The 27,278-nt window shown below is 45.5% G+C and overlaps 1 protein-coding gene across 6 annotated transcripts in view; it reads right to left on the minus strand.

Annotated features, from left to right (window-relative positions):
- The window catches only part of rab11fip4b (RAB11 family interacting protein 4 (class II) b), a 36,857-nt gene extending 10,441 nt beyond the window's left edge, over positions 1-26,416 (minus strand). Inside the window, exons 1-6 of one of the 6 annotated variants that reach the window (XM_072683324.1) lie at positions 26,255-26,416; positions 16,828-16,885; positions 5,902-6,047; positions 5,077-5,262; positions 2,787-2,918; positions 1,744-1,779 (exon numbers count right to left, since the gene is read on the minus strand). In XM_072683324.1, coding sequence (XP_072539425.1) covers positions 1,744-1,779; positions 2,787-2,918; positions 5,077-5,262; positions 5,902-6,041 — 494 coding nt within the window. In that variant the 5' untranslated portion in view covers positions 6,042-6,047; positions 16,828-16,885; positions 26,255-26,416. Of the gene's footprint in view, positions 1-1,743; positions 1,780-2,786; positions 2,919-5,076; positions 5,263-5,901; positions 6,048-16,827; positions 16,886-17,122; positions 17,221-18,403; positions 18,982-26,254 lie in introns of those variants that run through there. The other 5 variants (XM_072683322.1, XM_072683323.1, XM_072683325.1 and 2 more) reach the window with 5 other exon arrangements.
- Between the last annotated feature and the right edge of the window lie 862 nt (positions 26,417-27,278).

Below are 27,278 nucleotides of genomic sequence, written 5' to 3' on the forward strand. Positions count from 1 at the left end.
AGAAACAGTAGGAGAGAGAGAGAGAGAGAGAGAGAGAGAGAGAGAGAGAGAGAAAATGAGAAAGTGTAAGAGACTTGTGAGGAGAGAGAGAGAGAGAGAATATGATAATGAGAATGCATAAAAATGACACCCTCATAAACACATATTTAACAAAGAACTGCATGTAACTGCATTAAAACTACATTACCCACGATGCATCACGGGTGTGTAGCACTAAGTGTGTTCAGTCAGACTGCAATGCAGAATGCTGAGCTTAAAGCTAGCCTGCCCCTCTCTCCCCACACACATGCCTCCTTTGTCCTACTTGCTTTAGTCCCTCACACAGTGATACTGCACACACACACACACACACACACACACACACACACACACACACACACACACACACACCTCAGCTGTCACAATGTGAAAATGTGCATGTCCAACTAAAAGGGCTGAAGCCATTATTGATATTAAACCTGAAGGGTGTTCTGCAGTGACACACCCCTTTACACACACACACACACACACTGCAAGAATCCTGTCAGGTCCCAGAGAGCCCACACACACACACACACACACACACACACACACACACACACACTGCAGTGTTAAACAGTGAATCAGTCTCCTTCTCTTTACTCACTCTGCTGCATACCTATACACACACACACACACACACACATATACATATATATATATATATATATATATATATATATATATATATATACACATACACATACACACACACATGCAGATACATATCGCTGCTGTCCAATGAAAAATGAAATGAAATGAAAATGAAATGCATCTCCATTTACTTTTTGCCATAATTTTAACCCAGGATGGAGCTTTGGTGGTGGAGATGCAGGAGGAGAACTTCTCTCCAGAACTGCATGTGTACAGTGTGTCCATAAGGGGGCGCTCAAAGCACAAGTTGTATTTACTGCAGTTGAGTGAAAGTGAATTACCCTCTCTGACTGTAGAGGGAGCTAAACATCCCAATTCTCACATACTGCTGCTGTTAGCATTTAATGGCTAATGTGAAGAGTCCTTGAGCTTAAAAAGGTGTTAAATTAATAACAATAATAATAATTACTATTATAAATAAATAAATAAATAAATGAAAGGTCTACTTATACAGCCCATTTCTAATACCCGAGGACACCCTTACAATCAGCCCTCTACACAGTTCTTCACACTCAGCACTTAACCAACACACACCGGCCGGAAGCCAGAGTCAACTGAGCACAACGTACTCTCAAATGGAAATGACCGCCCACCTGCAGGAGTGTATTAAGCAATAGGTGGGTACACCCAGGACAAAGTGCCTATCCGTATATGGGCGCACACACACACACACACACACACACACACACACACACACACACACACACACACACACACACGGTCAATTTTTAGAGTAACCAATTCACCAGATCTCCACATTTTCAGACTGTGGGAGGAAACAGCCCGAGGACATCCACATGGACACGGGGGAAAAATTTAAACTCCACCTGGACAGGGGCGGAGAGGCCCACACGCTAATCACCGGACCACCGTGCCCCAGTTCATTACTGCCTCTAAACCTCAAAACAACAAGACCAAATGACCCTATTAACTAACACACAGCTATCTGTAATCACAGAGGTGACCTTGGGGCAGTGTGCATGTGTGAGTAATGAGTAACTATGGACAACCACACACACACACACACACACACACACACACACACACACACACACACGATGACAGGCCTACCTGCCGAATGCTGTGCTGGAGATTTTTCTGTTGGGGCTGAAAGAGATCAGAAATGCTGTTAAACAAACAAACAAACAAACAAACAAACTCTGATTCTGTGCTAAAGACCCCCACTGACCGCCAGAAGCTCTAAACTTCCAAACTAGTGAGAACTTCTTACATCGTCAGGAGGCTAACATACACCGATCAGCCATAACATTAAAACCACTGCCAGCTGCCAGTGAACAACACTGATGAACTGCTTCCAATGGCACCTGTCAAGAGGTGGATATACACTATGTGGACCAAATTATTGGGACACCAACACATTCCATCTGGGATTTTTTTTGGCATCCCTTTCTAACCCCACAGAAATTAATCTGGAGCTGGTGGTCAGTGGCTACCAAAGGTGCTCCAAGGAAGGACCAGCAAGAATCATTGATGCTCATGGAGGTCCCACCTCACAACTTTATTGGCTTAAAGGATCTGCTGCTAACGTTAGTCTTGGTGCCAGATCTCACAGGACGCCTTCAGACGTCTCGTAGAGTCCATGCCTCGACGTGTTGAGGGGGACCTACTCAATGTTAGGCAGGTGGTTTTAATGTTATGGCTGATCTGCTTAAAGAACCTTCACATCAATGGACTTCAATAGAGGTTCTCTACCAATGTAAATGTTCTTTTACAGACACGGTTCTTTATAGAATAATTATTGCGAGGACTATTATAGGATTATTGAGAGGACTAATGAAGCTCTGGAAGCTCTACATGCAGCACACACACCCTCATATACGCACACACACACACGCTACTCCTTATTTCTGCTCTGTTCACAGGGGGAATGAGGACAAAAGAGATAGGGGGTGAGCACACTGAAGGAAGAGTGCACAGTCAGCAAACTGACTTTCTACAGCTTTATCCTCAACTGAAGGGTGTGTGTGTGTGTGTGTGTGTGTGTGTGTGTGTGCGAGCAAGCTGGGGCTTCATGGAGTATGGATGCCACTTTGTAGAGGAACAGCATACATCATTAATACAGGAAAGTGTGTGTGTGTGTGCGCATGTGTTACCTGTGTGTTTTAATGTTCCTCAGACGGTTCTCGAGCTCGTTCAGTTGAGTGAATTTTTTGCAGCAGTGTGAGCAGAAAAGCTCCGGATGATCCCCGTTCACCTGCTGCACCTTCCGTGGAGTCTGACCCGCACTGCGGACACACACACACACACACACACACACACACACACACACACACACACACACAGAAAATAAGACACACTTCTTATACACACACTCACACACACAGACTAACCAGTTAAATTAAAATACAAGTCCCTGAAGAACCGACCCTGCTAAGAAACACCTCAGCAGCTGCACAGGCATGAGGAGACGTGTGTGTGTGTGTGTGTGTGTGTGTGTGTGTGTGTGTGTGTGTGAGAAAACACACTGCTACTGCTTATTGATCTGGCCATCTGCCAGCATCCATCCACAGCCTCATACTAATTCTGACACACACACACACACACACACACACACACACACACACACACACACACACACTTTATAGAACTACCTAGATCTTGTTAGGGCTTTCAGAACCAAACAGTAGAACCACATCAAACAGCAGAACCACCTTGCTTCATCTAAAAACAGGTGGATGGGTGGACAGGTAGATGGATGGATATTCCCATGGGTGGAAGGACTGACGGGTGGGTGGGTGAAGGGAAGGACGGCTCGTTGGATGGGGGGACAGGAGGGGTGGGTGGAATGACACATGGGTGGGTGGATATATACACCTGCAGTAAATATGAACACCATAATAATAGGAACATGACGATAAACCATCTCTCAACCCCTCTCCCTACAGCCCCTAAACATCACACACACTCACACACACACACACACACACACACACACACACACACACACACACACTCTGAGGCGTCATCAATTGCACTGCTGTACAGGATATCCTCTTTCTAAACCCTCTATTATTAAACACCAAGCAGTGAATCACACAAACATTACCCAACACACACACACACACACACACACACACACACACACACACCATTTCCTCCATCTCACCTATACATCTGCACTGCTGTCTGCTCCAACACAAAGCTACAGTTCTGTGAGAGCTCAGTTCTACACACTCTTACATCACTCCTTTCTTCCACACATCTACTGAGTCAGTTCCCATATCAGTTCTGGACACTTCAACCAGAGATGACCCGATCTGGTGTTTTTTGACCCAAGCCGATCTAATAACACCCTAATGTTGAGTATCGTCCGATACTGATCCAATCCAAGTACATCGACCATTACCAATCTGAGCACATTAATTCTGAGTACTGGCCAATTCTGATCTAAGTACCCCCATGTTGAGTATCGTCCGATACCAATCCCATCTGAGTACCTTAATGGTCAGTATAGTATGTACGCATAGACGGAAGTTAAAAACATATGGCATGCCGGTATCCATCAACAAGGACTGAAAGTACTGCATTTTAGCAGCGGCTAAATTTAGTTTAACGTTCTAGATAACAGCAACTCAGAACCCACACAAGCAATTAGTCTACTAGAGATCCCTGAACGCCGCCACATGGTCTGAAGCTCCAGTGTAACACCGACGAACCACCGAACATGTCTTGGCAGGTCCAGCACGCAGGAGAGCAGGAGGAGAACCACATTACATCACTGTAAGGTTCCTCTGAACGCTTACTCACTTCAGGCTTAGTCTTACACCACCACTGTGAGATGAGCTGGACAGCGGAGTTCCCAGGTCTGAGTTGCCTCATATGAGACGGAGATGTGTGTGACTCGGCGTGTGTGTTGGGAGTGTCCCGCTACTTTCCGCTATAGCACTGCAGGCTGTGATGTCAGAGTTTCAGTCTGTCTGCTTCATCACTCACTGAAGCCCTCACACACTGCAGAGACAGCCAAGCCCACCGCTTCAAGTCCGAATGACTCGGAAATAACTCTCAGAGGAACCTTAAAGTGACCTAAAGTATTGGGACACCTGCTCGTTCACGGTTCCACCTGAAATCAAGGGGATTACAAGAGCTGATCCTGCTTTAGTTGGAGTAACTGTCTCTACTGTCCAGAGAAGAAGACTTTCTACTAGGTATTGGAGCTGGAACATTGCTGTGAGGATTTGATTGTACTTAATGAGGTCAGGATGTTGGACAATGATTATCCCCAACATGACCCCCATCCATCATTCCAGAGAACGCAGCCCTTCCACTGCTACACAGCTCCTCAATGCTGGGGGTCTTTATACTCCTCCTCTGGTTCACGCCTGGCATTAGGCAGCATGGTGCCAATAGGGCCAAGAAGGTGCGCACACACATCCACACACCCACCTAGAAGGTCCGGAGGAGCCCAGGTCAGAGTATCCGTTTGTGCGTGGGTCGTCCTCTGGGCTGATGGAGTTGTACTCCCCGTCTTCTCCCTCTCCATAATCCTCAAACTGCTCCTCATTTAGGGAGGCAGACGAGCGAGCCGAGAGGTCAGTGATCCCCGCGGGGTTCATACTCAACTCCACAGCCCTGAGAAAAGAACCAGCATGAGAAAAGAAGGGGTTTTAATGTTTTAGAAAAAAGCTTTTAGCATTTAAATCTGAACTCCTTAAACCCACAAAGATATTCTGATGAACATGAAGCTGCACCACGAGTCCAGTGCACTGTTCCTCCAGCGTTTCTTCTGAAATCAAGGGTATTAGCCGGGCGTTTGCCCCCCAAATAAAATTTGATTGAGAGTGAGAGCATCAGAGAGATCAGGTTCTGACGTTGGATCATTAGTTCAACCATTCCAACTCATCCCAAATGTACTGGATGGAGCTCCATCCCTACTTCACAGAATCCCAGAGCTTGATGATGGGGAGCTTTATACCCCCCTAGCCCACACTCAGCATTGGGCACGGTGACCTGAGGGGATCATGTGATCACGGCTGCTCCAGAGCACCCCATCATTCTATCGGTCAGTGTTTGTCTGTGGAGATTATACAAGCTGTGTGTAAATGCCACTGTCGGCAATGGGGGGGCATCTTTATGAAGGGCTGTCTAGATACTTTTGGACACATAGTGAAGGTATACCCAAAGCAAACTGCTAATTCTAATGTAGCCCTTACAGCTATTGGCTGAATGTGTGGGTTGTGCAGGTGTGTGTTTACAGTGAAGTAGACTGACTTGTCTCCAGGTAAGTAGAGTCGTAGTGCTTCCTCTTTCTCTCCTCCTCTTCCTCCGTCCGACAGCTCTGACCCTGCAGCACTGTCCTGGTCAGACTCATCCTCAAACATCCCGCCTTCACACTGATCACGCCCAGACATCACCAACTAGCGAGAGAGAGAGAGAGAGAGAAATATAAAGAATGTTCTTTATTACATGGACTGGTCACTTTATTAGAAACACCTACCTTGTGCTTCCACTCACTGGCCACTTTATTGGAAACCCCCACCTTGTGCTTCCACTCACTGGCCGCTTTATTGGAAACCCCCACCTTGTGCTTCCACTCACTGGCCACTTTATTAGAAACCCCTACTTTGTGCTTCCACTCACTGGCCACTTTATTAGAAACCCCTACTTTGTGCTTCCACTAACTGGCCACTTTATTGGAAACCCCTACCTTGTGCTTCCACTCACTGGCCACTTTATTAGAAACCCCTACCTTTTGCGTCCACTCACTGGCCACTTTATTAGAAACCCCTACCTTTTGCGTCCACTCACTGGCCACTTTATTAGAAACCCCTACCTTTTGCGTCCACTCACTGGCCACTTTATTACTTACAGTCTATATGTATGGACTATGAATATGTATAGAGCTCTAGTGTATGTGTTTGTGTGTGTGTGTGTGTGTGTGTGTGTGTGTGTGTGTGTTTTTTCTCCACACACACTGAGCAGTCACCAGTGCTGTGGTTCAGTAAACCGGTTCAACAGCTAACCGTCACTACTGCCAACAGCACTGCTGACGAGAGAGAGAGAGAGAGAGAGAGAGAGAGAGAGAGTGGAGTGGCTAGGGGGTCTTGGAGGACACAGCAGTGGAGAGGATAATGAACACTTCTGTATTTGTGAACAGATCACATCCCCCGCATCTTCCCCCACACTCTCATGGAGCTCGTCCACTCGCCCACGTCCTGTAGAGGTGCCGCCTGAACCCCTGCAGGTAGATGATCACAGAGCCTGACTCAGCGCCCTGCCATCCGCACCGGAACATTCCCCACGCTAGCATGCCAGCTTCACCTCCAGTTCTGACATGCCCTGAACGCTGATACACCCCGATTCAACACATCCACCCGAATGTGAATCAGACCAGCAGACCTAATATTTACATACGGTATGTCCAAATGTTTGTGGACACCCCTTCCAATGAATGCATCCAGCTACTTTAAGGCAGTCCCTGTAGAGAAGTACTGCCAGGCGTGGGCTAGAGGGGTATAAAGCCCCCCAGCATTGAGGAGCTGTGGAGCAGTGGAAGAACTGTGCTCTCTGGAATGATGGTGGAGGAGCTCCATCCAGTACTATTGGAGTTGGGGGTGATGAGGTGGGGTGGTGATCATCCAACAACTTGAAAACTCTAACGCTCTTGTGGCTGTCAAGCTGTGCTTGGTTATCCACTAAGAAAACATCTCGTGTGACGAGGTTGATCTTTTCAGAACCTAAAAAATGTGGAATTTCCAGAAAGACCAGGCTAATTTCTTAATTACCTAAAAAATAAGGCTAATCATCATCCCACTACTTATGAGCTTAGATAATGCTGCACACAAAAGCCAGTGCTGATACCTACATACTCCAATGCACACCACCTGACAGCTAGGTACAAACTACACATTAGGCCTCAATGCCTGCGGAAACACACCAACCAGCCATAACATTAAAACCACCAAAAACAACTCTGACCCATCGAGGCATGGCCTCTACCAGACCTCTAAAGATGTCCTGTGGCACCAAGACCAAGACCATGAGCATCAATGACCCTTGGTTGTTCTTCCGTGAAGCACTTTGGGTAGGTACTGACCACTGCACACTGGGACTGGCACCTGCCTGATGTTTTGGAGATGTTCTGACCCAGTCATTGTCTAGAACATCACGGTTTGGTTCTTTAAGAACCTTTGAGAACTGACTGATCACTCTCTGCCTAATATGTAGATCCAGCCTTTGGCGGGAGCCACTGGAACCAGATCGTGAGCTCTATTTACATCACCTGTCGATGGTGCAAGTGCAAGATTAGCGCTCATTTAGTCCCCCGGGGGAACGTCATTCCACCACCTCAGCCGCTGGACGCTAGATGATTGTCCTCCACACGCCTTGAAGTTTGTTGGGTTGAGTTCAGCCGCTGAGCTCGAAAGGCTCTAGGGTACGAAGCAGGTTTTGACCAACGCCATCAGAAGGGCTTTGTCTTTGGCTTTTTTGGCCAACGTGGACAAAATATCATATTCTGATTACATTTCTAAAGATCTAGATGTTCTGCACTGCTGAACCAGTAGTGCGATGGTTAAAGTCCGGCCTGCAGTTTTCAGTCATTTCTGCTGTAGATTTACATGAATAACATGATTCATCAAACCTCCCACTGAAACACTAAGCAAGCGTTGAGAGTCATGTGGGATTGCTTAGGAAGATAACAACACACAAACTGACACTGACACTGCAGTATTACAGCACCGGAGCTCTGCTCTGCTCCTAATTCAACAGAGGACTGTACATAATTAAGAGTGATGCGACCATACAGCGTATGCAGTAGCTGTGATGTCGGGACATTCAGGTGTTTAGACCACTTTTGGGGCCCAAAGGGCTTCAATCCAAACAATAATCAATAGTCAAACAACAACCCATATGGAAACTAATATATTACTGCAATTTATAAAAATGGCCAAAAACCTGCCCATTTTTTTTGTATATGTTTGGAATCTGTGCAATTGTCCAATAAATAAAATACGTCTGGTTTAGTTCTGGGTTTGGAACGGAAAACTGATCAGATCATTATTTAAGTAGGAGCTGCTCTTTATACCCAAAAAGAACATGACAATACACCCGAAGCCTCAGCACAGAGCTCCCTCATCATCACTGCTGCACTGCAGGGCTGTTCAACCCAATACTGGACTCCAAAAGTCCAAAAGTCCCAAACGTGCGCAGTGTGTTTCATCTGCCTCTGTCCTCCCCAAGTCTGCCGGACTGGCTGTGCAGAGCAGGGCGAGTTACATAAGAAGGGACAGAGCCTTTGTGCCCGTCTCTTTGTTGCCATAATAAATAAACGGCGAAGGGCGAAACCAAACTCGCTCTTTTGTGAAGGCGAGCGAGAGAGCGAGTGAATTAGTGAGATGGCATGCGAGAGGAAGAAAGCCCAGAGGAAGACCCAAATAACACAAAACCCTACATGATTAACTATTCAAGTGAAGCATGTGACATTCAACAACAACAGTGGCCCAAAGGCTGCACCCTGAGGTACACCTTAAAGGAAAGGTCTGGTGAAGAATCCAAGTTTCTTGATTGGTCACTGACCTCAGATCTGATGTCAGCTTGATGGGAGTTCACAATGAAAGAAGTTAGGCTAACGTTGCTAACAAACACAACAATTTTGTTTTGGTAAACACACCCAAAATCTTCATTTATTCGCTTAAAAGGTTCGTCGGACAGCCGCACAACGCCCCACTAGTCATATGTTGGGGCTACATGTGTACTAAGGCCGTGCCATACCGTTCCACGGTTTCTTTTTCTAGCCGAGTAGCTAAATCAGGACCCGGAGGTGCACACATGGCGTCTCGTAATGATGATGCAACAGTTTCATGTCCAAGTTTTGCACTATGACAACGAGGCTCATGCAGCTAGCTAACAACAGCTAACTCACAGAAGCCTGGTGAACTCATCTGTTAGCATGGTGTAATCTGCACTGTCTCAATCCCCGCCAAGGAGACCAGTTTATAGATGTAGCGCCAAATAACGAGGTTCGACGCGTGCATGTGACGACTTCGGCATGCAGTTAGCACTTTGCTAATATATAGCTACGGCTTGATAGACCAAGATAAGGTATCATCATTTTCTATAGACCAAGGATCTTGCAGCACGAAGGTGGAGCCAGTCGGCCGATCCCTCTGCCATTAATCCCACCCACGGAACAATTCTGTGGCCCAAAGTACGGTTAGCTAACCGTGCGGACAAAACCGGGGTCAGCTTTGTAGGCGCTTCCTGTTGAACTGTGCTCGTGTGTTAAAAGCCACCAGAGCAGTTACCCTCCGTACCCTGCAGTGGAAAGGAGGCCACTGTGCTGAGATGACCGTGGATCCGGTTCCTCCAGCGGTCCTCCAGCGGTCCTCCAGCGGTCCTCCAGCGGTCCTCCAGCGGTCCTCCAGCGGTCCTCCAGCGGTCCTCAGCTCTGCTGAGAAGATTCTGTTGGTTTTCTAGACTAAAGTAAGTCCCACCGCCTTTTAAACCACATCCATCTACCAAACTAATGAAGATCTGGAGGAGCTCTGAGAGATAAACCACTGTTGGGGTGTGTTTACAGAGATTAGTAAACTGGTGACAGTCTAAATCCAGTGTTTGTTAGCGATGCTAGCCTAGCATTTCCCACTGTAACCTAAAGCAGCACACGTCAGAAACCAAACATGTCTTGGCTGATCTGGGAATCTGGGGTCAGAAAGATCAGTCATGATACTCTGATTTTTCACTGAACTGCTCCTTTAACTACGATCAGCAGCAACGAAAAAAAAACAGCACCGCTAACTCCGCCCCACTGAAGAGTCCCGCATGGCCACTTACCATGCTGCTCGTGGGTCATGCAGAATGTCGTCCCGGTTAGTTCTACAGGAGAAGAAGGCCTCTAATCCAAACTGACCTGGTATCAGATACGGCAGCTAATACAGCTCCGACCTGGTGGTGCTGCTAGCTGTGCGTCCTTGCCAAGAGAGCATCAGGTGTGTTCAGGCAGGTGTGTGAGAAGAGTTAAGGTAACGCAACACCTGCCTCTTACACAACTGCTCGGGTTACGGCTCCCGCAGGCCGATACAGCCCCATCCAAACACAAGCCTGACTCAAGCAGGTTACCACAGCAAACAGGCGCACATGTACACGAGTTAACCGCCGGGGAGACCAGGCGCAGGCCTGAACAACACTGAGCTCAACAACAACAGCCACAGAATATTAGCTATAATGTGCGGAAAATATGCCAAATCAATTTTAATCATATAAAAAACATCCGGAAAGTCCAGCAGCACAATTACAGAAGCTCATTTTAAAGGGTCAGCTTTAAGGTCAGCTTACTGAAACAAGGGTGTGACGTTTGTAGTGTAGTTTGTAGTGAAAATCGTTCAGCTTTCAAAATACACTATTAGTTACACTCTCCATGGAAACTGCATATCGCTGCCGTCCAATGAAAAACATGCATCTCCAATTTTTCCCGGTTTTAGTTTTCTCCATGGTTTGAACCCTTGGCTGCTTCTTCACACCGTATACAGAATTCAGAATAAACTTAGAGTAAAGTCCTATTTTACATCGACTTCCATTCAAAGCTCAGAACAGCTTCTGTAAAGTCGCCATTTTGGAGATACATGTTTTTAATTGTTTTTTTTTATGCCCACTCAGACTGCGACCATTTAGCTCCGCCCATTCACACTGAAGTTATAAGCCACATAATAATCATTACTGTTACTATGACATCACAACTATGAGTATATTATTTAATATATATATATATAAAAAATACAAATAATATATAAATAAATGAATCTCTCAAAATAGACTTGACCACTTTCACAAAACAGCAGAAAACACGTATCTGATTTTACTTTCCTATTTATGTAATTATTTAATGTAATTTATGTATTACTTAATATATTATCTAACTGAATTATATAATAATATTTATGTATTATTTAATCATTAATGACCATTTAAGGTAACACACACTTCCATCAAATCAAACCAACAAAGCCGAAGCTAGACTCTGAAATCCTCTCGAGATGCAAATCGGGCAATTATCAAGCTAATTACTGACTTCTCCAGCTAACACACACCGGGTCGCTCCCTTCACTCAGGCTAAGCTTCCTATTTTAGAACCCGCTCTCGATATCCGGCCTAGAACCCGAGACGCCCTTAAGCACTGTCCCAATTTCCACACCAACTCCTTCATCATCCTTTCAGCCTCCGAACCAGCAGGAACCAGGAGGAGGAGCCTACGGTCACACCAGAGCCCAGCTGGGAGAACGTCCATATGAAGCTCCTCAGTTAAGGGTGGCGACTCCAGAGGGATTATGGGATGGATTTATTCAGAACACGGCAACAGCAAAGGGCTCCAGCCCAGAGGAGCGATGCTTCACTGCTGCACTTCAATAAACACCACCCTCAATACACTCCGTACACTCTGTATGCGGCCCACTCACAGCCATGGCCCCAGGGCTAATAACACCAGCCAGGTTTCCTGCAAGCAGCTCAAACACGCAGAGTCCTCGACTGAACCGCACCGTATATGAGAACTATTCTAACCAGTACAGCTCTCTGCAGACGCTTAAACCATAAACCCTCAACACAACACAATAAACCATAAAAAAGAGAAAGAGGGAGTGGAGGCTCAGGCGAAACTCGCTCCCTCTCCAAAGCGGTTTCCTCACAGGCCTAATCTGAGCACGGTGAGGAAGAGTGAGGAAGCGTGAGCGCTAGCTTTAGCTGTATTGTTCGCAGTCAGCGGGCTAATCCTGGGCTAATGCTTATGTAACACAGCGTGGCCTCGTGCAGGTGGAGCAGCAGCAGCAGCAGGTACCAGAACAAGAGCACTGAAGTCCCACCAGCTCCAACACCAGCTACTCTCAGATCTTTGTTTGAGTTCTGTTCTGATACTCCTCCCCCGTCTATGATTGGTCCTAATCATTAAGTGGTTTGTTTTGAGACCCCCGACTAGAATTGCCCCTCATCACCACCTTGTTCCTCCCCCAGATTATGATTGGTCTAATTACCACCTCACTTCTTCTCAGACTCCTCCCCCTGTCTAGGATTGGTGCTAATCACAAATTTGTGTGCTTTCAGACTCCTCCCCCCTGTCTGAGGAGGGTCTAAATTATATATTCTTTATTAAATATGATTTGTTGCACTATTTATTAATGAATACTGTAATGGATTCTACTCTATGAAGCCATATACAACAGAAACACCCTCAGAAGATCAGTGGGGCTTTGAGTCGGGGTTGGAGAGGAGATATGAGTGCAACAAACCAGAGAACCGAGAACCGAGAACCAAGAACCAAGAACCGAGAACCCGCATCGCGGCTCTGATTGAGCTGTTGTATTCCATGTCTGTGTGTCCGTCTGTCCGTCTGACCCGGCCTGGTGCTCGTGTGTATTCATGGAAATCCATGCAAACATGAGGGCTTTTCATCCTCCTGCTGTTTACTAACGCAAGACAGGTTATGAGGGACGTGAGGGAGAGCGAGCAAGAGGGCGAGCGAGAGGGCGAGCGAGGTAAAACTGTGGAGAGAGAGAAAGTGAAAGTGAGAAAGACAGAATGAAGAGAGCAAGAAGGGGGAGATCAAAAGGTGAGAAAGTTATCGCCCCATGTGTTCTCTTTCTCTCTCGCCCCAGTTTCTCTACAGCACCACCGAAGTGAGCAAACGAATGAGTAAACCCCCCCCCACGACTCACCCACCGTCTCGCTCTCTCTCTTTCTGAATGCAACTGTACTTAGGGCTGGGCAATATGGTAAAAATCCTAGATCACGATATTTAAAGACTTTTTTCTTCGTGATACACGATATTGATCACGATACATCAGTAGCAACAGATTCTCATAAGCTACGACTCCGATCCTCTTCCATACTGCTGCTCTTCATCTAATTATCCCAGTCTAATTACACTGTTAGTAATGAACCCTGCAGCAGATCAGTGGTTATTAAGCACCAACAGTCTCCTCCTTATGATCAGAGAAGCATATCGTTATCACGATACGATAAAATATCGTGATATTGGCCAGCTGTAGTTGTAATTAATGACTTAACACCTGGCATTAACCTGCGGTTTGTTTCCGGATCGTATCCGGGTCTACTTGTCATTAAAATGGTTCTCACTTGTCATTAAAATGCAGCTCCTATCTGATCAGATCAGATTTTAATTTACTGCGTAAAAAAAAAAAAAAAAACAAACAAAGAAACAAAAAAACATGTACATCACTTTCCTTTACTTCCTGTAAACGACGGTTCCTCATCAGAACTGTCCTGACGGGGAACAGTTTAGAGGAACAGTTCATGTTCTACGACGCTGTGGAACAACAGATGGTTCTCACATTCCCGTAATGGCTCTATCAGAAAGTGTGACGGACTGTTTCAACCACAAGGGGACAAACACACACACACACACACACACACACACACACACACACACACACACACACAGAACACAGTAATTCTTACTCATGCTTTTTCAGACAGACGTATTCCCACGTCTGATGGAATCCGATCACAGAAAACACTCCATTTACACTTGTATAAAATGTGGATGTGTGGGAAGTTGTCCAATCTCAGACCACCTCCCAGTGTGGTTTGAGTGATCCGATCATAATCTGATCACATAGCATCTCGGGGGTGTTCACACCTGACTCTAAAATCAGAATGTGATCCGATCCGATCACAACGCAGCAATCCGCTGTTAATGCCTGGTGTGAACAGGCCCTAAGGCGGGGGTACTCAAACAGGCTGATCCTACAGGTCAACTTGCCAAATTCCCACCAGGCTGAAGGTCCATAGAGGACAAACGTGAGCCCGCAAAGTCCAAAACAGGACTGATGACCGAAACACAGTCCTCAAAACCACTGCGATCGAGTCCGAGGAGCGACACCTCCTTCCTGTTAACAAGTCTCTAAGCCTGGAGAAACGCCCCGGACGGAGACCTGAACGTCCAAATGTTTGTGGACACCCCTTCAAATTAATGCATTCAACTACTTTATGTTGCACCCATTGCTGACACAGAAGTACTGCCAATAGAATAGGACTCTCTGGAAGCGAAACACGTATACCTGTTGGCACTGTGCCTTACACCTCCTGCCCCCTGATGATAGAGGATTATGGAGTTTACACACATTTAAATGGTGTAATGAAGCAGAAAGAGCGAGTGTGTGGGTATATTTAGGGCTCCGGGCTTCGTTATCACCTCGACTCCACTGAAACCATTCACCCTGTTCTGCTGAGGAAACACTTTCACACTCCTACACACACTGTGGTGATGTGCAGGAACTAGTGAGTCATCCCCCGCCCCCCGAATGTAGAACTACAGATTTAGCAATGTTCTGACACACACACACACACACACACACACACACACACCTCAACCGTCAAAAGCAACAAATAGATCCATTAAGCTGGATTAGAATTAACTCACTTAGAATCAACTCTCTTTGAATCAATTTTAGAATCAGCTCTTTTGGAATCAGAAATAATTGTAATAATTCATCCATTTAGAAATGTACCTCCACCCCTGACGGATGTGTGCCTGTACTTCATAACAGTGTAAAAACCTCTCTAGCTACATTCGTGAATTCAGTGCATTTTTAAATGATTCTGAAATCACCCCAAATTTGATTTAATTGAATCAAATCCTTTCTTAAATAAGCAAACCGAATCATTCTAAAGCCACAGACCAGCTCACGTTCAGATGCAGGTCACTGCTTTAACACCAGTTCACTCTGTGGCTCCGCTCTGTTTACTAGACTCCGAATCAAACTAAAAGAATTGCAGTGAAATCTGAGAATCATGATTCACTGAATTGTTTCATAAAAGAGTCAAAAGTGAATCAAATATGTCAAGGTCACAGATTGACTCTCCTGAGTGACAGAATCAACACCAGTTCACTGTACAGCAGTGCCCCCCACCCCTCCCCGACCCCCACCACACACACACACACACACACACTTAAAACCACTACAGTATTCAAATTACACTAAGACACTGCATTGGTGTGTGTGTGTGTGTGTAATGAGACTCCACACAGTTGTGGAGGAGCGGTCACAACCATATGTCACACACACACACACACACACACACACACACACACACACACACACACAGAGAGAGAACAAAGTGTGAAAGCAGAGTGCATTCAAGGAATACAGAGAGATGAATGTGTGTGTGTGTGTGTGTGTGTGTGTGTGTGTGTGTGTGTGAGGCAGAGAGGGAAAGAGAGGGGTGGGGAACTGACCAACAGGTGATAAAACAAATGCTATGAAGTAGCATGGACAGCTGAAACACACACACACACACACACACACACACACACACACACACACACACAGTCCGTCCGTTTAAATATCAACTACGAAGTCTGACCTCCGTCTGTCATTAACACACCAGCACTGGGCAAGATAAAGCGATGGTGTGTGTGTGTGTGTGTGTGTGTGTGTGTGTGTGTGTGTATGTCCCACCCACCATTCAGTACCTCTGCAGCTCTCCTGATCAACACCCACACAGACAGCAGGACCTGACGGAAACTCTCTTACACTCGTTGTAAGGAGCATTTCAGGCTCATTTACACATACACTATGTCCAAATGTTTGTGGACACCCCTTCTAATTAATGCACTTGGCTCATTTAAGATGCACTCATTGCTGACACACATGTGCAAATGCACACCAACACACAGCTTGTCTACTCCCTGTAGAGAAGAAGTACTGCCAATAGAATAGGACTCTCTGGAGCAGATCAACATCATGACCCTATTGGCTCAATGCTGCCTAATAATGCCAGGCGTAGGCTAGAGGAGGGGTATAAAGCCCCCCAGCATTGAGGAGCTGTGGAGCAGTGGAAGAACTGTGTTCTCTGGAATGATGATGAGGTGGTGAGCATCCATCTACAAACCTGACCTCACTAACACTCCTGCAATTAAATTCTCACAGCAATGCTCTTCCTCCAGAGTCTAGTAGAAAGTCTTCTTCTCTGGACAGTAGAGACAGTTAATCCAACTGTCCAAAAGCTCTTTTGATACCCTTAATTTTAGAGGAAACAGTGAACGAGCAGGTGTCCAAATACCTTTGTCCATTAAGTACATCAGCCTTAACAAGATTCTATTCTACCATTTTTCCCATAACTGTACTGATTATACCAAAATGATGATGCATCTGAGTGAGTGAGTATCTGGACAGTTTTACACACCTGGAAGAACTGGAGTCGCTGAGATCATCAGGATTTGTTCACCTTCTTCAATCCGGCACTGATGGCACAAAAAAAAAAAAAGCTCTGTATCCGTCAGCTCCACTCCAGACACACACACACACACACACACACACACACACACACACACACACATACATACATACACATACATACATACACATACACAGAGATAATGAGACAATTTCTGGGTTTCCTCAAGCTTGTAGATTCCGAGCTGAGAGAGATAAAGGACCCCTGGGGGGCCGAAATACTACAGAAACAAGCAAACACACACTCTTGAGTTCCCTCTGCAGAGATAAGAGCGCCGGAGCCACTCTGGTGAGGCCGAGGAGCAGGTCTTCCGCACTACAGTCCTGCTGCCCACAGAGGAGAGCATGTGGTCACTGTAGAGACAGAGACACACTTCCTCCTTTACTGTCAAAACATCAAACCGACACCAGAAACTTTCACACACACATTTACACACAGTCCTGAGAGACTGTGGGCAAAACCTACACTGTACGTTCAAATGTTTGTGGACACCCCTTCTAATCAATGCATTCAGCTTCTTTAAGTTGCAAATGCACACACACCGCTCGTCTAGTCCCTGTAGAGAAGAACTGCCAATAGAATAGGACTCTCTGCAGCAGATCAACATCAGGACCCTATTGGCTCCATGCTGCCTAATGCCAGGCGTGGGCTAGAGGAGGGGTATAAAGCCCCCCAGCGTTGAGCTGTGGAGCAGTGAAGGAACTGTGTTCTCTGGAACGATGGTGGAGGAGCTCCATCTAATACTTTAGAAGGGATGAGGTGGGGTGATGATCAATCAATCAAGATCCTGACCTCACTGATGCTTTTGTCGCTGAATGCAATCAAATTCTCACAGCAATCTAGTAGAAAGCCTTCCTTCCTGGACAGTAGAGACAGTTACTCCAACAAAAGCAGGATCAGCTCTTTTAATATTCTTGATGTCAGAAGAAACAACGAACGAACAGGTGTCCCAATACTTTTGTCCATGTAAAGGTAACGGAAACACACCTACAACCCCACATCCTATGAAGTCCATCAGCCAGGGTGGGTTCTGGGTCTAACGTTTGATGCTTTAGTTTCAGCTAAGGCTGGAGCTACAAGGCTAATGTAGCTAATAAGTAATGGAAGCGGATGTACACCGATTAGCATGTTGCTAACTGCTACCTACATCATCACACACTCTCCTCAAGTTCCCCAGTGGGCACGAAGCTCACTGTTAAGCCAGCGAGGGGAACACACACTTCCCCTTTCACACAGGTTCAGCCTTAATGCCAAGCCAAACCAAAAGCGCACACACACACACACACACACACACACACACACACACACACACACACACACGGAAGAGTGTGCAAACCTTAATGACCCCGAATCATCTCTATATAAACAAGCTGTCCTTAATACTTAATCTCATTATCAGCACAGAGACACACACACACACACACACACACACACACACACACACACACACACACACACACACACTCTCTCTCAGTCACACACACTTGCACACTTCTCGCAGGCAAGGTAAGTGTGTGTTTCTTACCGTGTGTGTTACAGTACAGTAGTCCACATGGTCAGAGTGTGTCCACTCCACACAGTCCGGTCCAGCACTACCCAGTGCAGTCATACACTCAAACTACACACACACACACACACTCACACACAGCTGAGTTCCAACAGGTGAAATTCAGTCCAGTAAAACTGACCAGCCGTCCACAGGGAGAGAGAGAGAGTACTTCTTCTGAGTGTCGCCCAGCCGTGCTTTCTGTGAGTAAATCCCACTGAATCTGCAACACTGTCCTACACACTCACACACACACTCACACACTGACTCGCGAACTCACAGGAGCACCAGAGCTGCTACTGCCGCAGCCAGAGTGTTACTGAACTACAGCCCCTCCCTCCCTCGCTCTCTCCGCTCTCTCTCTCTGACACACACACACTCTCTCACACTCTCTATGGCTGTTGCTAGGCAACCAAGCAATCCCGTGGGCGGGGCTATGGTCTTTCACCTCTGTGGATTTGCATATTCATGGAAATGAGAGTGGACTGCGGGCACTAAAGTCCAGGAACTTTCCTCTGACCGCTGAAGGACAGAAACAGAGAAACTAGAGCTGAAAGAGAGAGAGAGAAAACCGCCCACTCACAACACTGCTCTCTCTACCCCTCTTTAGTTCACACTCTCTCGCTCTCCTTGTTTCTTTACTGTCTCTTTATCCTGTCTCCCTGTCTCTCTCTCTCTCTCCCTCTCTATATTGTATGTACTAGACAAAAGTATAGGGACACCTGCCCATTCACTGTTTCTTCTAAAATCAAGGGGATTAAGAGAGTTTCTCCTGCTTCTGTTGGAGTAACTGTCTCTACTGTCCAGAGAAGAAGACTTTCTCCTAGATTCTGGAGCAGAGCATTGCTGTGAGGATTTGATTGCATTCCACGAAAAGAGCATTAGTGAGGTCAGGATGTAGATGGTAGGTGATGATCACCATCCCACCTCATCATCCCTAAACTCATCCCAAAAGTACTGGATGGAGCTCCACCACCATCATTCCAGAGAACACAGTTCTTCCACTTCCACTGGGACTAAACAAGCTGCAATGGGATCAACCTGAAGTAGCTGAATGCATTCACTGAAAGGGGTGTCCGCAAACATTTGGACATATAGTCCACATCAAAACAGAAGTAGACGAGAGGAAGTGGAGGCACCAAGAACACACACACACACACACACACACACACACACAAACACACACACACAGAAGTTTCATTTGTGAGCCAAGGTGTAAATGTGAGCAGGTGTAATCGGGGGTCTTACTTTAATAAATGTGAACTGTTGAGATCGACAAATCTGATCTGAGCAAAAACAGCGGAATCGATTAATGAGACTCGTAATGTGAACACAGCCCCCGGGTCAGGCTACATCAGCCTCGTATCTCCACTGAAACTGACTACATGGGGGGGCTTTACGTCTGTTTATGTCTGGTTGGTGGAGAGGTTAAGAGTGTAAAACTGTCTAAACCCCTGAAGGAGAATACGTCCACAGTCGGGGGTCTTTGTGCTTCTGTCGGGCCTCCATTCCATCTGAAACTGCAGGAGGCAACAACCCCTGCCTGTACAACCCCCACAGAGCCCAGTTAACAAACACACACACACACATACACACACACTTGTCTCCCTTGTCCCTCTCTCTCCAGCCCTCTCTCTCCCTTGTCCCTCTCTCATCCCTCTCCTTCCAGCTCTCTCTCTCTGTGTTCTCAGTGGAGCTGCAGGTAAAATGAGTTTCTCCACTCTTTCTGTGTCAGATTTCAGGAGCCCTACACACACACACACACACACACACACACACACACACACACACACACACACACCCCTCTCTAGTTTCCCAACCTGCAGCGACTGACCCACTTTGGGCTTCTGTCTGAGTTTCAGCAGCCACACACACACACACACACACACACACAACCAGAAAACACACACACACACACGTATCCAATCATCTCAAACCACAACGCTGAGCTTCCAATACCAACATAACACAAACACAAGGATACGAGCTGTTCTACAGTGGAGGTTCTAGATAAGCTCCTCCAGTCAGAGCTGTGGTTCTACAGTGGAGGTGAAGGGAAGCAGACGTCTGAAGCTCTAATAAAAGCTCCTCACAGAAAGTTCTTCACCTAATGGTGATGAAGACGCTGCCTGATGCCTGAGACACGGTTCTACCAGAGTTCTGAGAAGAGTTCGGCTCTAGAACCTGCTTTTAAAATCAGATCATTAAAATGGTGGAGGGATACATGCTGCAGGGTGTAGTGCAGCTACAGAAAGTAGTCCCTAAAGAGAACTGCATTAGTGGAGATTCTCTATTCACTATTTTACCTTCATCATCATCATCATCATCATTCCATATAAAACTCAGAGGTGTGAGTGGTAAAGGAGTGTACCCTACAGACCCAGCAGATCAGGACGAAAAGGCTGGACTGTCCCTTTAACTGCACAAAGCACATGTTGACTTTCCCATCACGCAACTGAACGAAGGAATAAAGGTTAGGAAAGGAAAGGAGGGCGAGGGGGTAGAGAGAGAGACAGACAGAGAGAGAGAGAGAGAGAGAGAGAATGAATGAAAGCTTATTATCTGGAAAGGAATGTTCCCTCCTGAGCCCCTCTCCCAGAGAGTTTGGCTGCGGGTCAGCCAATCAGCTGCCGGCTGTTTATTTAAGTGTTTAAATGCAATTTGTTGACTGACCGTTCCCCCTTTTCTCATTCGGGCCGATAGGGATCCTATTCAGCCTGTTCGGGGTTTAAGTGTGTGATTCGTGTGGGCAGCTCCTCTCTGAAGAAACCCTGCGTCTTCAATCCAGCAGGAAAACGAGTGTCCACAGGCCTAAAAGCTCACGAGGCCAGCCCAGCCCAGCCAATGGAGACGCCTTTCAAACCAGGGAGGTCCTGATGCGAGCAACGTGATGCTCAGCACTGTCCATGCTGATTCCAGTCTGAGCCCATCTTTACATTTTTAACTTTAAAAGTTTAGGGAAGATAATAACATGCAAAATATGCTACATGGACAAAAGTATTGGGACACCTCTTCTTTCATGGTTTCTTCTGAAATAAAACGAGAGCTGATCCTACTTTTGTTTTTCTACTGTCCAGAGATGAAGGCTTTCTACTAGATTCTATAGGAGGACTGCTGTAAGGATTTGATTGCACTCAGCGACAAGAGCTTGTTAAGGTCAGGATGTTGAATGATGATCACCACCCCACCTTATCATCCACAACTCATCCCAAAAAGTAATGGATGGAGCTCCACCAGAGTTCTTCCACTACTTCTCTACAGATTAGACATCTGGACCCATCTGACCAAAGTGTGTTTCATCATCTTACAGAAGTTCTGATCTAAAGGTTCAGGACAAGGAGGGAGGATGGAATATGGGCGGTAGAGCTGTGTTCTCTGGAGCTCCATCCAATACCTTTGGGATAAGCTGGAATGGCAGGACTAATCATCCAACATTAGTACCTGACCTCACTGATGCTCTCATGGGGATGAATGCAATCGAGTCCTTCAAAAGGGAACAACCCCCCTATTAATATCCTTGATTATAGAAGAAACACTTGAGGAGCAGGTGTCTACATACTTTTGGAGCTATAATGCATCCTGAACTAGTGCAACAATAACCTACTGACCAGCGCTGGAGCTGAGCTACAGACAACTGGGAGATAAATTCAGCAGTGTTGTATTCAGCTCGTCTAGTCGAGGGTTGTGGGAGTGCCATCTGGTAGCCCACACACTCACCAAGCTAACATTTCCACTGCAGGCACAAACACCTCCGTGGGCAGAGCTGCTTTACTGTCGGGATTTTAAAAAATAATAAAAATACTACGAAAAAGAAACAAAGGTTCAGCACAAGCACAGCTGTCAGCTGTAGGCGCTTCAGAAGATAGCAGGACAGGAAACTCTAAAGGAGCTCTAACCCTTCTGTCCAGATTCTACAGCGGTCTTGTGTTTAGTTGTTCTCCTTTGTTGTGATCAGACATCCAACATTTTTAGAATGAGGTGGGGTGGTGCTCATCCAACATCCTGACCTTACTAACACTCGTCACTAAATGCAATCAAATCCTCACAGCAATGCTTAAATTTTGTAAAAAGACTTCAATGGGAAGGTGTCCCAAAACTTTTGTCCATTTAGTGTTTGCATGTACATTAGAAGAGCTTCATTCAAAAAGCACTCACTAAATTCAAAAAGCTAAAACACTTTTAGAAACTGCAGTGTGAGTGGGCGGGGCCAAATTCTGATAGGCAGGGATATGCAAATGAGATCGTTCTTGTGACCAAAGGAATGGTTACTTCTGATTTCCATGACCTTCCAGTGTTCAAACCACCTGCGAATGCTGGTTTTTCTGGTTTATATACAAGCAGAGCTTGTGGACCTCAACCAAAACACTTCCCCATGCTGGTCGGCTTACTAGCGAGTTCCAATTATTAGCTAAAGCTACTGTAACTAACGTGGCTAACGTTGCCAACATGGCTACCACAGTGACTGCGCTCAAGCTAACACGGTCAGCCTCGAAGCTCCCTGTGTTTACATGGCAAAGCAATGGCATTTAGGGTAGCATCATTTGTGTGATTAGCTGCACATACTGTTTACATACGGTATGAACTGAAGGCCTTGCAAAGCTTCATTTACAGTGCACCAACATCGTCTGGTCTAAAGCAGGTCAGCAGGTCAGTCCCCCCCTCCAGGCAACGTCCGTGCTGCTTATTAGACAAGCACTGATTACTGAAACACACCATTCCGCTGTTACAGTGTGTGTATCGATCTGTCTGACCACTGAGGAAAATACCAGAGCAGAGAACAGACTACTGCTAGAAAGTTTTTAATTATATAAACCAACTTAATAACCTTTACTATTACCATCCAGTATGAAGCCTCAATCACATTAATATCCAGTATGAAGCTCTAATAACATTAATATCCAGTATGAAGCTCTAATAACATTAATATCCAGTATGAAGCTCTCATAACATTAATATCCAGTATGAAGCTCTAATAACATTAATATCCAGTATGAAGCTCTAATAACATTAATATCCAGTATGAAGTTCTAATAACATTAATATCCAGAATGAAGCTCTAATTACATTAATATCTAGTATGAAGTTCTAATAACATTAATATCCAGTATGAAGCTCTCATAACATTAATATCCAGTATGAAGCTCTAATAACATTAATATCCAGTATGAAGTTCTAATAACATTAATATCCAGTATGAAGCTCTAATAGCATTAATATCCAGTATGAAGCTCTAATAGCATTAATATCCAGTATGAAGCTCTAATAGCATTAATATCCAGTATGAAGCTCTAATAGCATTAATATCCAATATGAAGCTCTAATAGCATTAATATCCAGTATGAAGCTCTAATAGCATTAATATCCAGTATGAAGCTCTAATAGCATTAATATCCAGTATGACATTTTGCTTTATTAGCATTCACAATGCCTTATATTTCAAGAACTGGGATCAATTCTCAAAATATATAAGTTAATATGGTATTGACAATTATAGTACATTATTTGTGTAATGTAACTTCCTTATATATTATTATGATCTATACGGTATGAATAATTACTGCATACAATAATAATTGATATGATATTATAATAATAATATGATTTCAAACCTTTCAATGATAATAAGTGACACATTTGCAGGACACAGACGGCAGCTACGAGGGACAGGACTAACATGTCTGTGGCTGGTTTCTGGCAGATCTGTGTGCCGTGAGAACACCAGCTGTCACTCACAGGCTCGCCGCATCCTCAGAGCTCACATGGACAGAGTTTTAGATGCAGGTCTGGAGACGCAGGTCTGGAGTGCAAACTGTGCCACCTTAACTAAGCAGATAAAACCATCACACCCTAAAGAACAGGGTTGAAACTGGGCCACCTTAAACAATTATGGCAGTATGCCATCATACAGAGTTGGTGCCACAAACTGAAACAATCAGGTCACAAGAGAGGTAACTTAAAGACTCGTGGGGGAAGATTAAGATTAGAATCACACCACCTTGCGTTCCTTTTTTGCTCCTCATATAGTCACATTTAGCTTCCTTAGGTTTAGCGCTGACGCTATGAGGGTCATGTAGGGTCAACGTTCGAGTTAATAGACTTGCTTATGTGCATTCTGCCACTGTATGTGTTATCTAGAACATGGACTATAAAGGCGTCTGCGTTCTAAGGTGTTTTGTTCTTAGCAGCTAACATAGCTAATTTAGCACGTGGTAATAACATATTCCCACATAAACAAGTCTATTTCCCTAGTTTTAGCTCTGGAGCTATGAAGCTCATGTAGCTAACAAGTAAACACAGACTAAATTCAGGCCTGTGAGAATTTGATTGCATTCAGCAACAAAAAATCAGGATGCTGGATGATGGTCCTCAACCCAACTCCACCACCACCACCATCATTCCAGAGAACACAGCTCCTCCACTGCTCCACAGCTCCTCAATGCTGGGGGGCTTTATACCCCTCTAGCCCACGCCTGGCATTAGGCAGCATGGAGCCAATAGGGTCATGATGTTGATCTGCTCCAGAGAGTCCTATTCTATTGGCAGTACTTCTTCTCTACAGGGACTAGACAAGCTGTGTGTGTGCATTTGCACATCTGTGTCAGCAACATGTGAAACTTAAAAGTTGCTGAATGCATGCATTTGAAGGGGTGTCCAGAACTATTTGGACATCTTGTGGAAGTGTGTCTAGTAGATTAGAGATTTTCAGCGCTGAGTGTTGGTAGACTGGGCCTGGGGTCTCTGTGCTGTTTTAAAGGGGTTCTAATTAGCAGTTTAATAGAAATAAAGGAGCAGTTGTTCCAGGGCCAGACTGAGCTAGACAGAATCCTCCGAGGGGGGAGGTCATGCTGACCAAACTGACCAATGAGTGGCAGAGAATTAATGATCTGATGATTGATCGCTCAACTGATCAGGTGCTGAGGAGCCAGACAAGAACTCAATAGAGCGTCTGGAAGGACGAGTGATGGATGAAGTCTCTTCTCACAGGTCGGATCCGTTTAGAAATGTGACCTCACTTCTCCCGAGCTGCTGATTAATGGGTTCAGTAAATCTCTTTATTTTCAGTATCAGTTTCTATAATCAGACTTTCTGGGCTGACTGATTTAGTTTAGTTCAGACTTTTCTATAAATTACGTATATATGATTTATAGTGTTTAATATCTGATAATCCAGTCTGACCAATCAGCTCCCAGCTCCTTTACAACACTGCAGTTAAATCACTTCCTGTGTGTGTGTGTGTGTGTGTGTGTGTGTGTGTGTGTGTGTGTAGTGGTACACTGATCTCGGTTGTTGTTGGTCTACTGGTGTGAAATAACTGGTTTACATAGGGTGAATATGCTGTGATTTGGGTTTCTGTAGTGTGTGTGTGTATGTGTGTGTGTGTGTGTGTGTGAGACAGGTAGTTTATAAAGCGGTGGGATTTTTTTAAGGTGGGACCTAAATCACTGAGAGACTCTGTGAGACTAATCCGGGCTGAATAGGGCTTTAAACTCACGTTTATTTAACCTGTGAGACAGAAAGGAGTAGTCAGTAGTCATACAGGCCATTAGGGCCATTAATATACACTTATATATATATATATATATATATATATATATATATATATATATATATATATATATATATATATATAAAATACAAAAAAATATATGAAAATAAAAAAAGTACTACTATGTGGTTTAAGAGTAAAAGTAAACAGTCAGATCATTAAAAACACTGAAATCCTGATTTACCTCATGAGAAACACAACACTTAGCTTCACAGCAGCTGTAAACCCATCAGTAATCAGCCCTATTTAACCTTCACAACCAGTCAGAACACTGCTCACTTCACCTGCAGCTCCCCAGCATCAGCCCGAGGATCAGCCCGAGGATCAGCCCGCGGATCAGCCCGAGGATCAGCCCGCGGATCAGCCCGAGGATCAGCCCGCGCCCTGCAAAGCCCTCCTCCACACCGAGCACTGCAAAACCTCCGCCATTAGTTTCTCAGACACTGCTCAATACCAGCCTTCTCCCCTACACTCTCTCTCTCTCTCTCTCGCTCTCTCTCTCGCTCACCCCACCAGGAGAGAAAAGAACTGCAGAGAAAATAAACTGACTTTCACACCATTTCTCTCTCTCTCACTCTCTCACTCTCTGTCACACACACACACATACACAGGAGCCTGCTGGGTATCCCAGGGCAATCAATTATTCTGGTGAGTTCAATAGGAAAGTGTGTGTGTGTGTGTGTGTGTGTGTGTGTGTGTGTGTGTTCAGAAGGCCAGAACTGAGTCCCTATGACAGCTCCACCACTGAACCTCATCACAGAACAATCTCCAACCTAATTAGTGAGAGAGAGAGAGATAAAGATAAAGAAAGAGAAACAGAGAGAATGAGAGAGAGAGAGAGAGAGAGAGAGAGAGAGAGAGTGTGAGAGAGAGAGAGAGAGAGAGAGAGAGAGAGAGAGAGAGAGAGAGAGAGAGTGGGAGGACAGGGCTAACAGGACGTGCAGAGAGAGTAACGGGGTGAGGAGTAGCAGGATGGCAGAATGAGGGATGAATAAATGGATGGAGGGAGAGGAGAAGGGGCGAGTCGTCCACCTGCTGAAAACCTGTCCACACGGCCAGACACACACTCCTCACAACTCATCACCAGCGTGACAGTTCACGTGACGCAGCACCTTCAGCGCCCGGTCCTTTAGAAACCTCTATTTAAATAATACTACAATAGAAACACAGACTGCCCCTCTCCCTGCACTGCGACTGCAGCTTCACTTAACATATGATTATGATATGAAATCTATAATTAGATCATTTATGATATTAGAGGTAGAGGGAAAACAGGCTGCACCTCTTCTGCAGGTTCTCTTCCAAACA

This window comes from Salminus brasiliensis, chromosome 7, assembly GCF_030463535.1.
Source record: "Salminus brasiliensis chromosome 7, fSalBra1.hap2, whole genome shotgun sequence".
In the NCBI taxonomy this organism is placed as follows: Eukaryota; Metazoa; Chordata; class Actinopteri; order Characiformes; family Bryconidae; genus Salminus; species Salminus brasiliensis.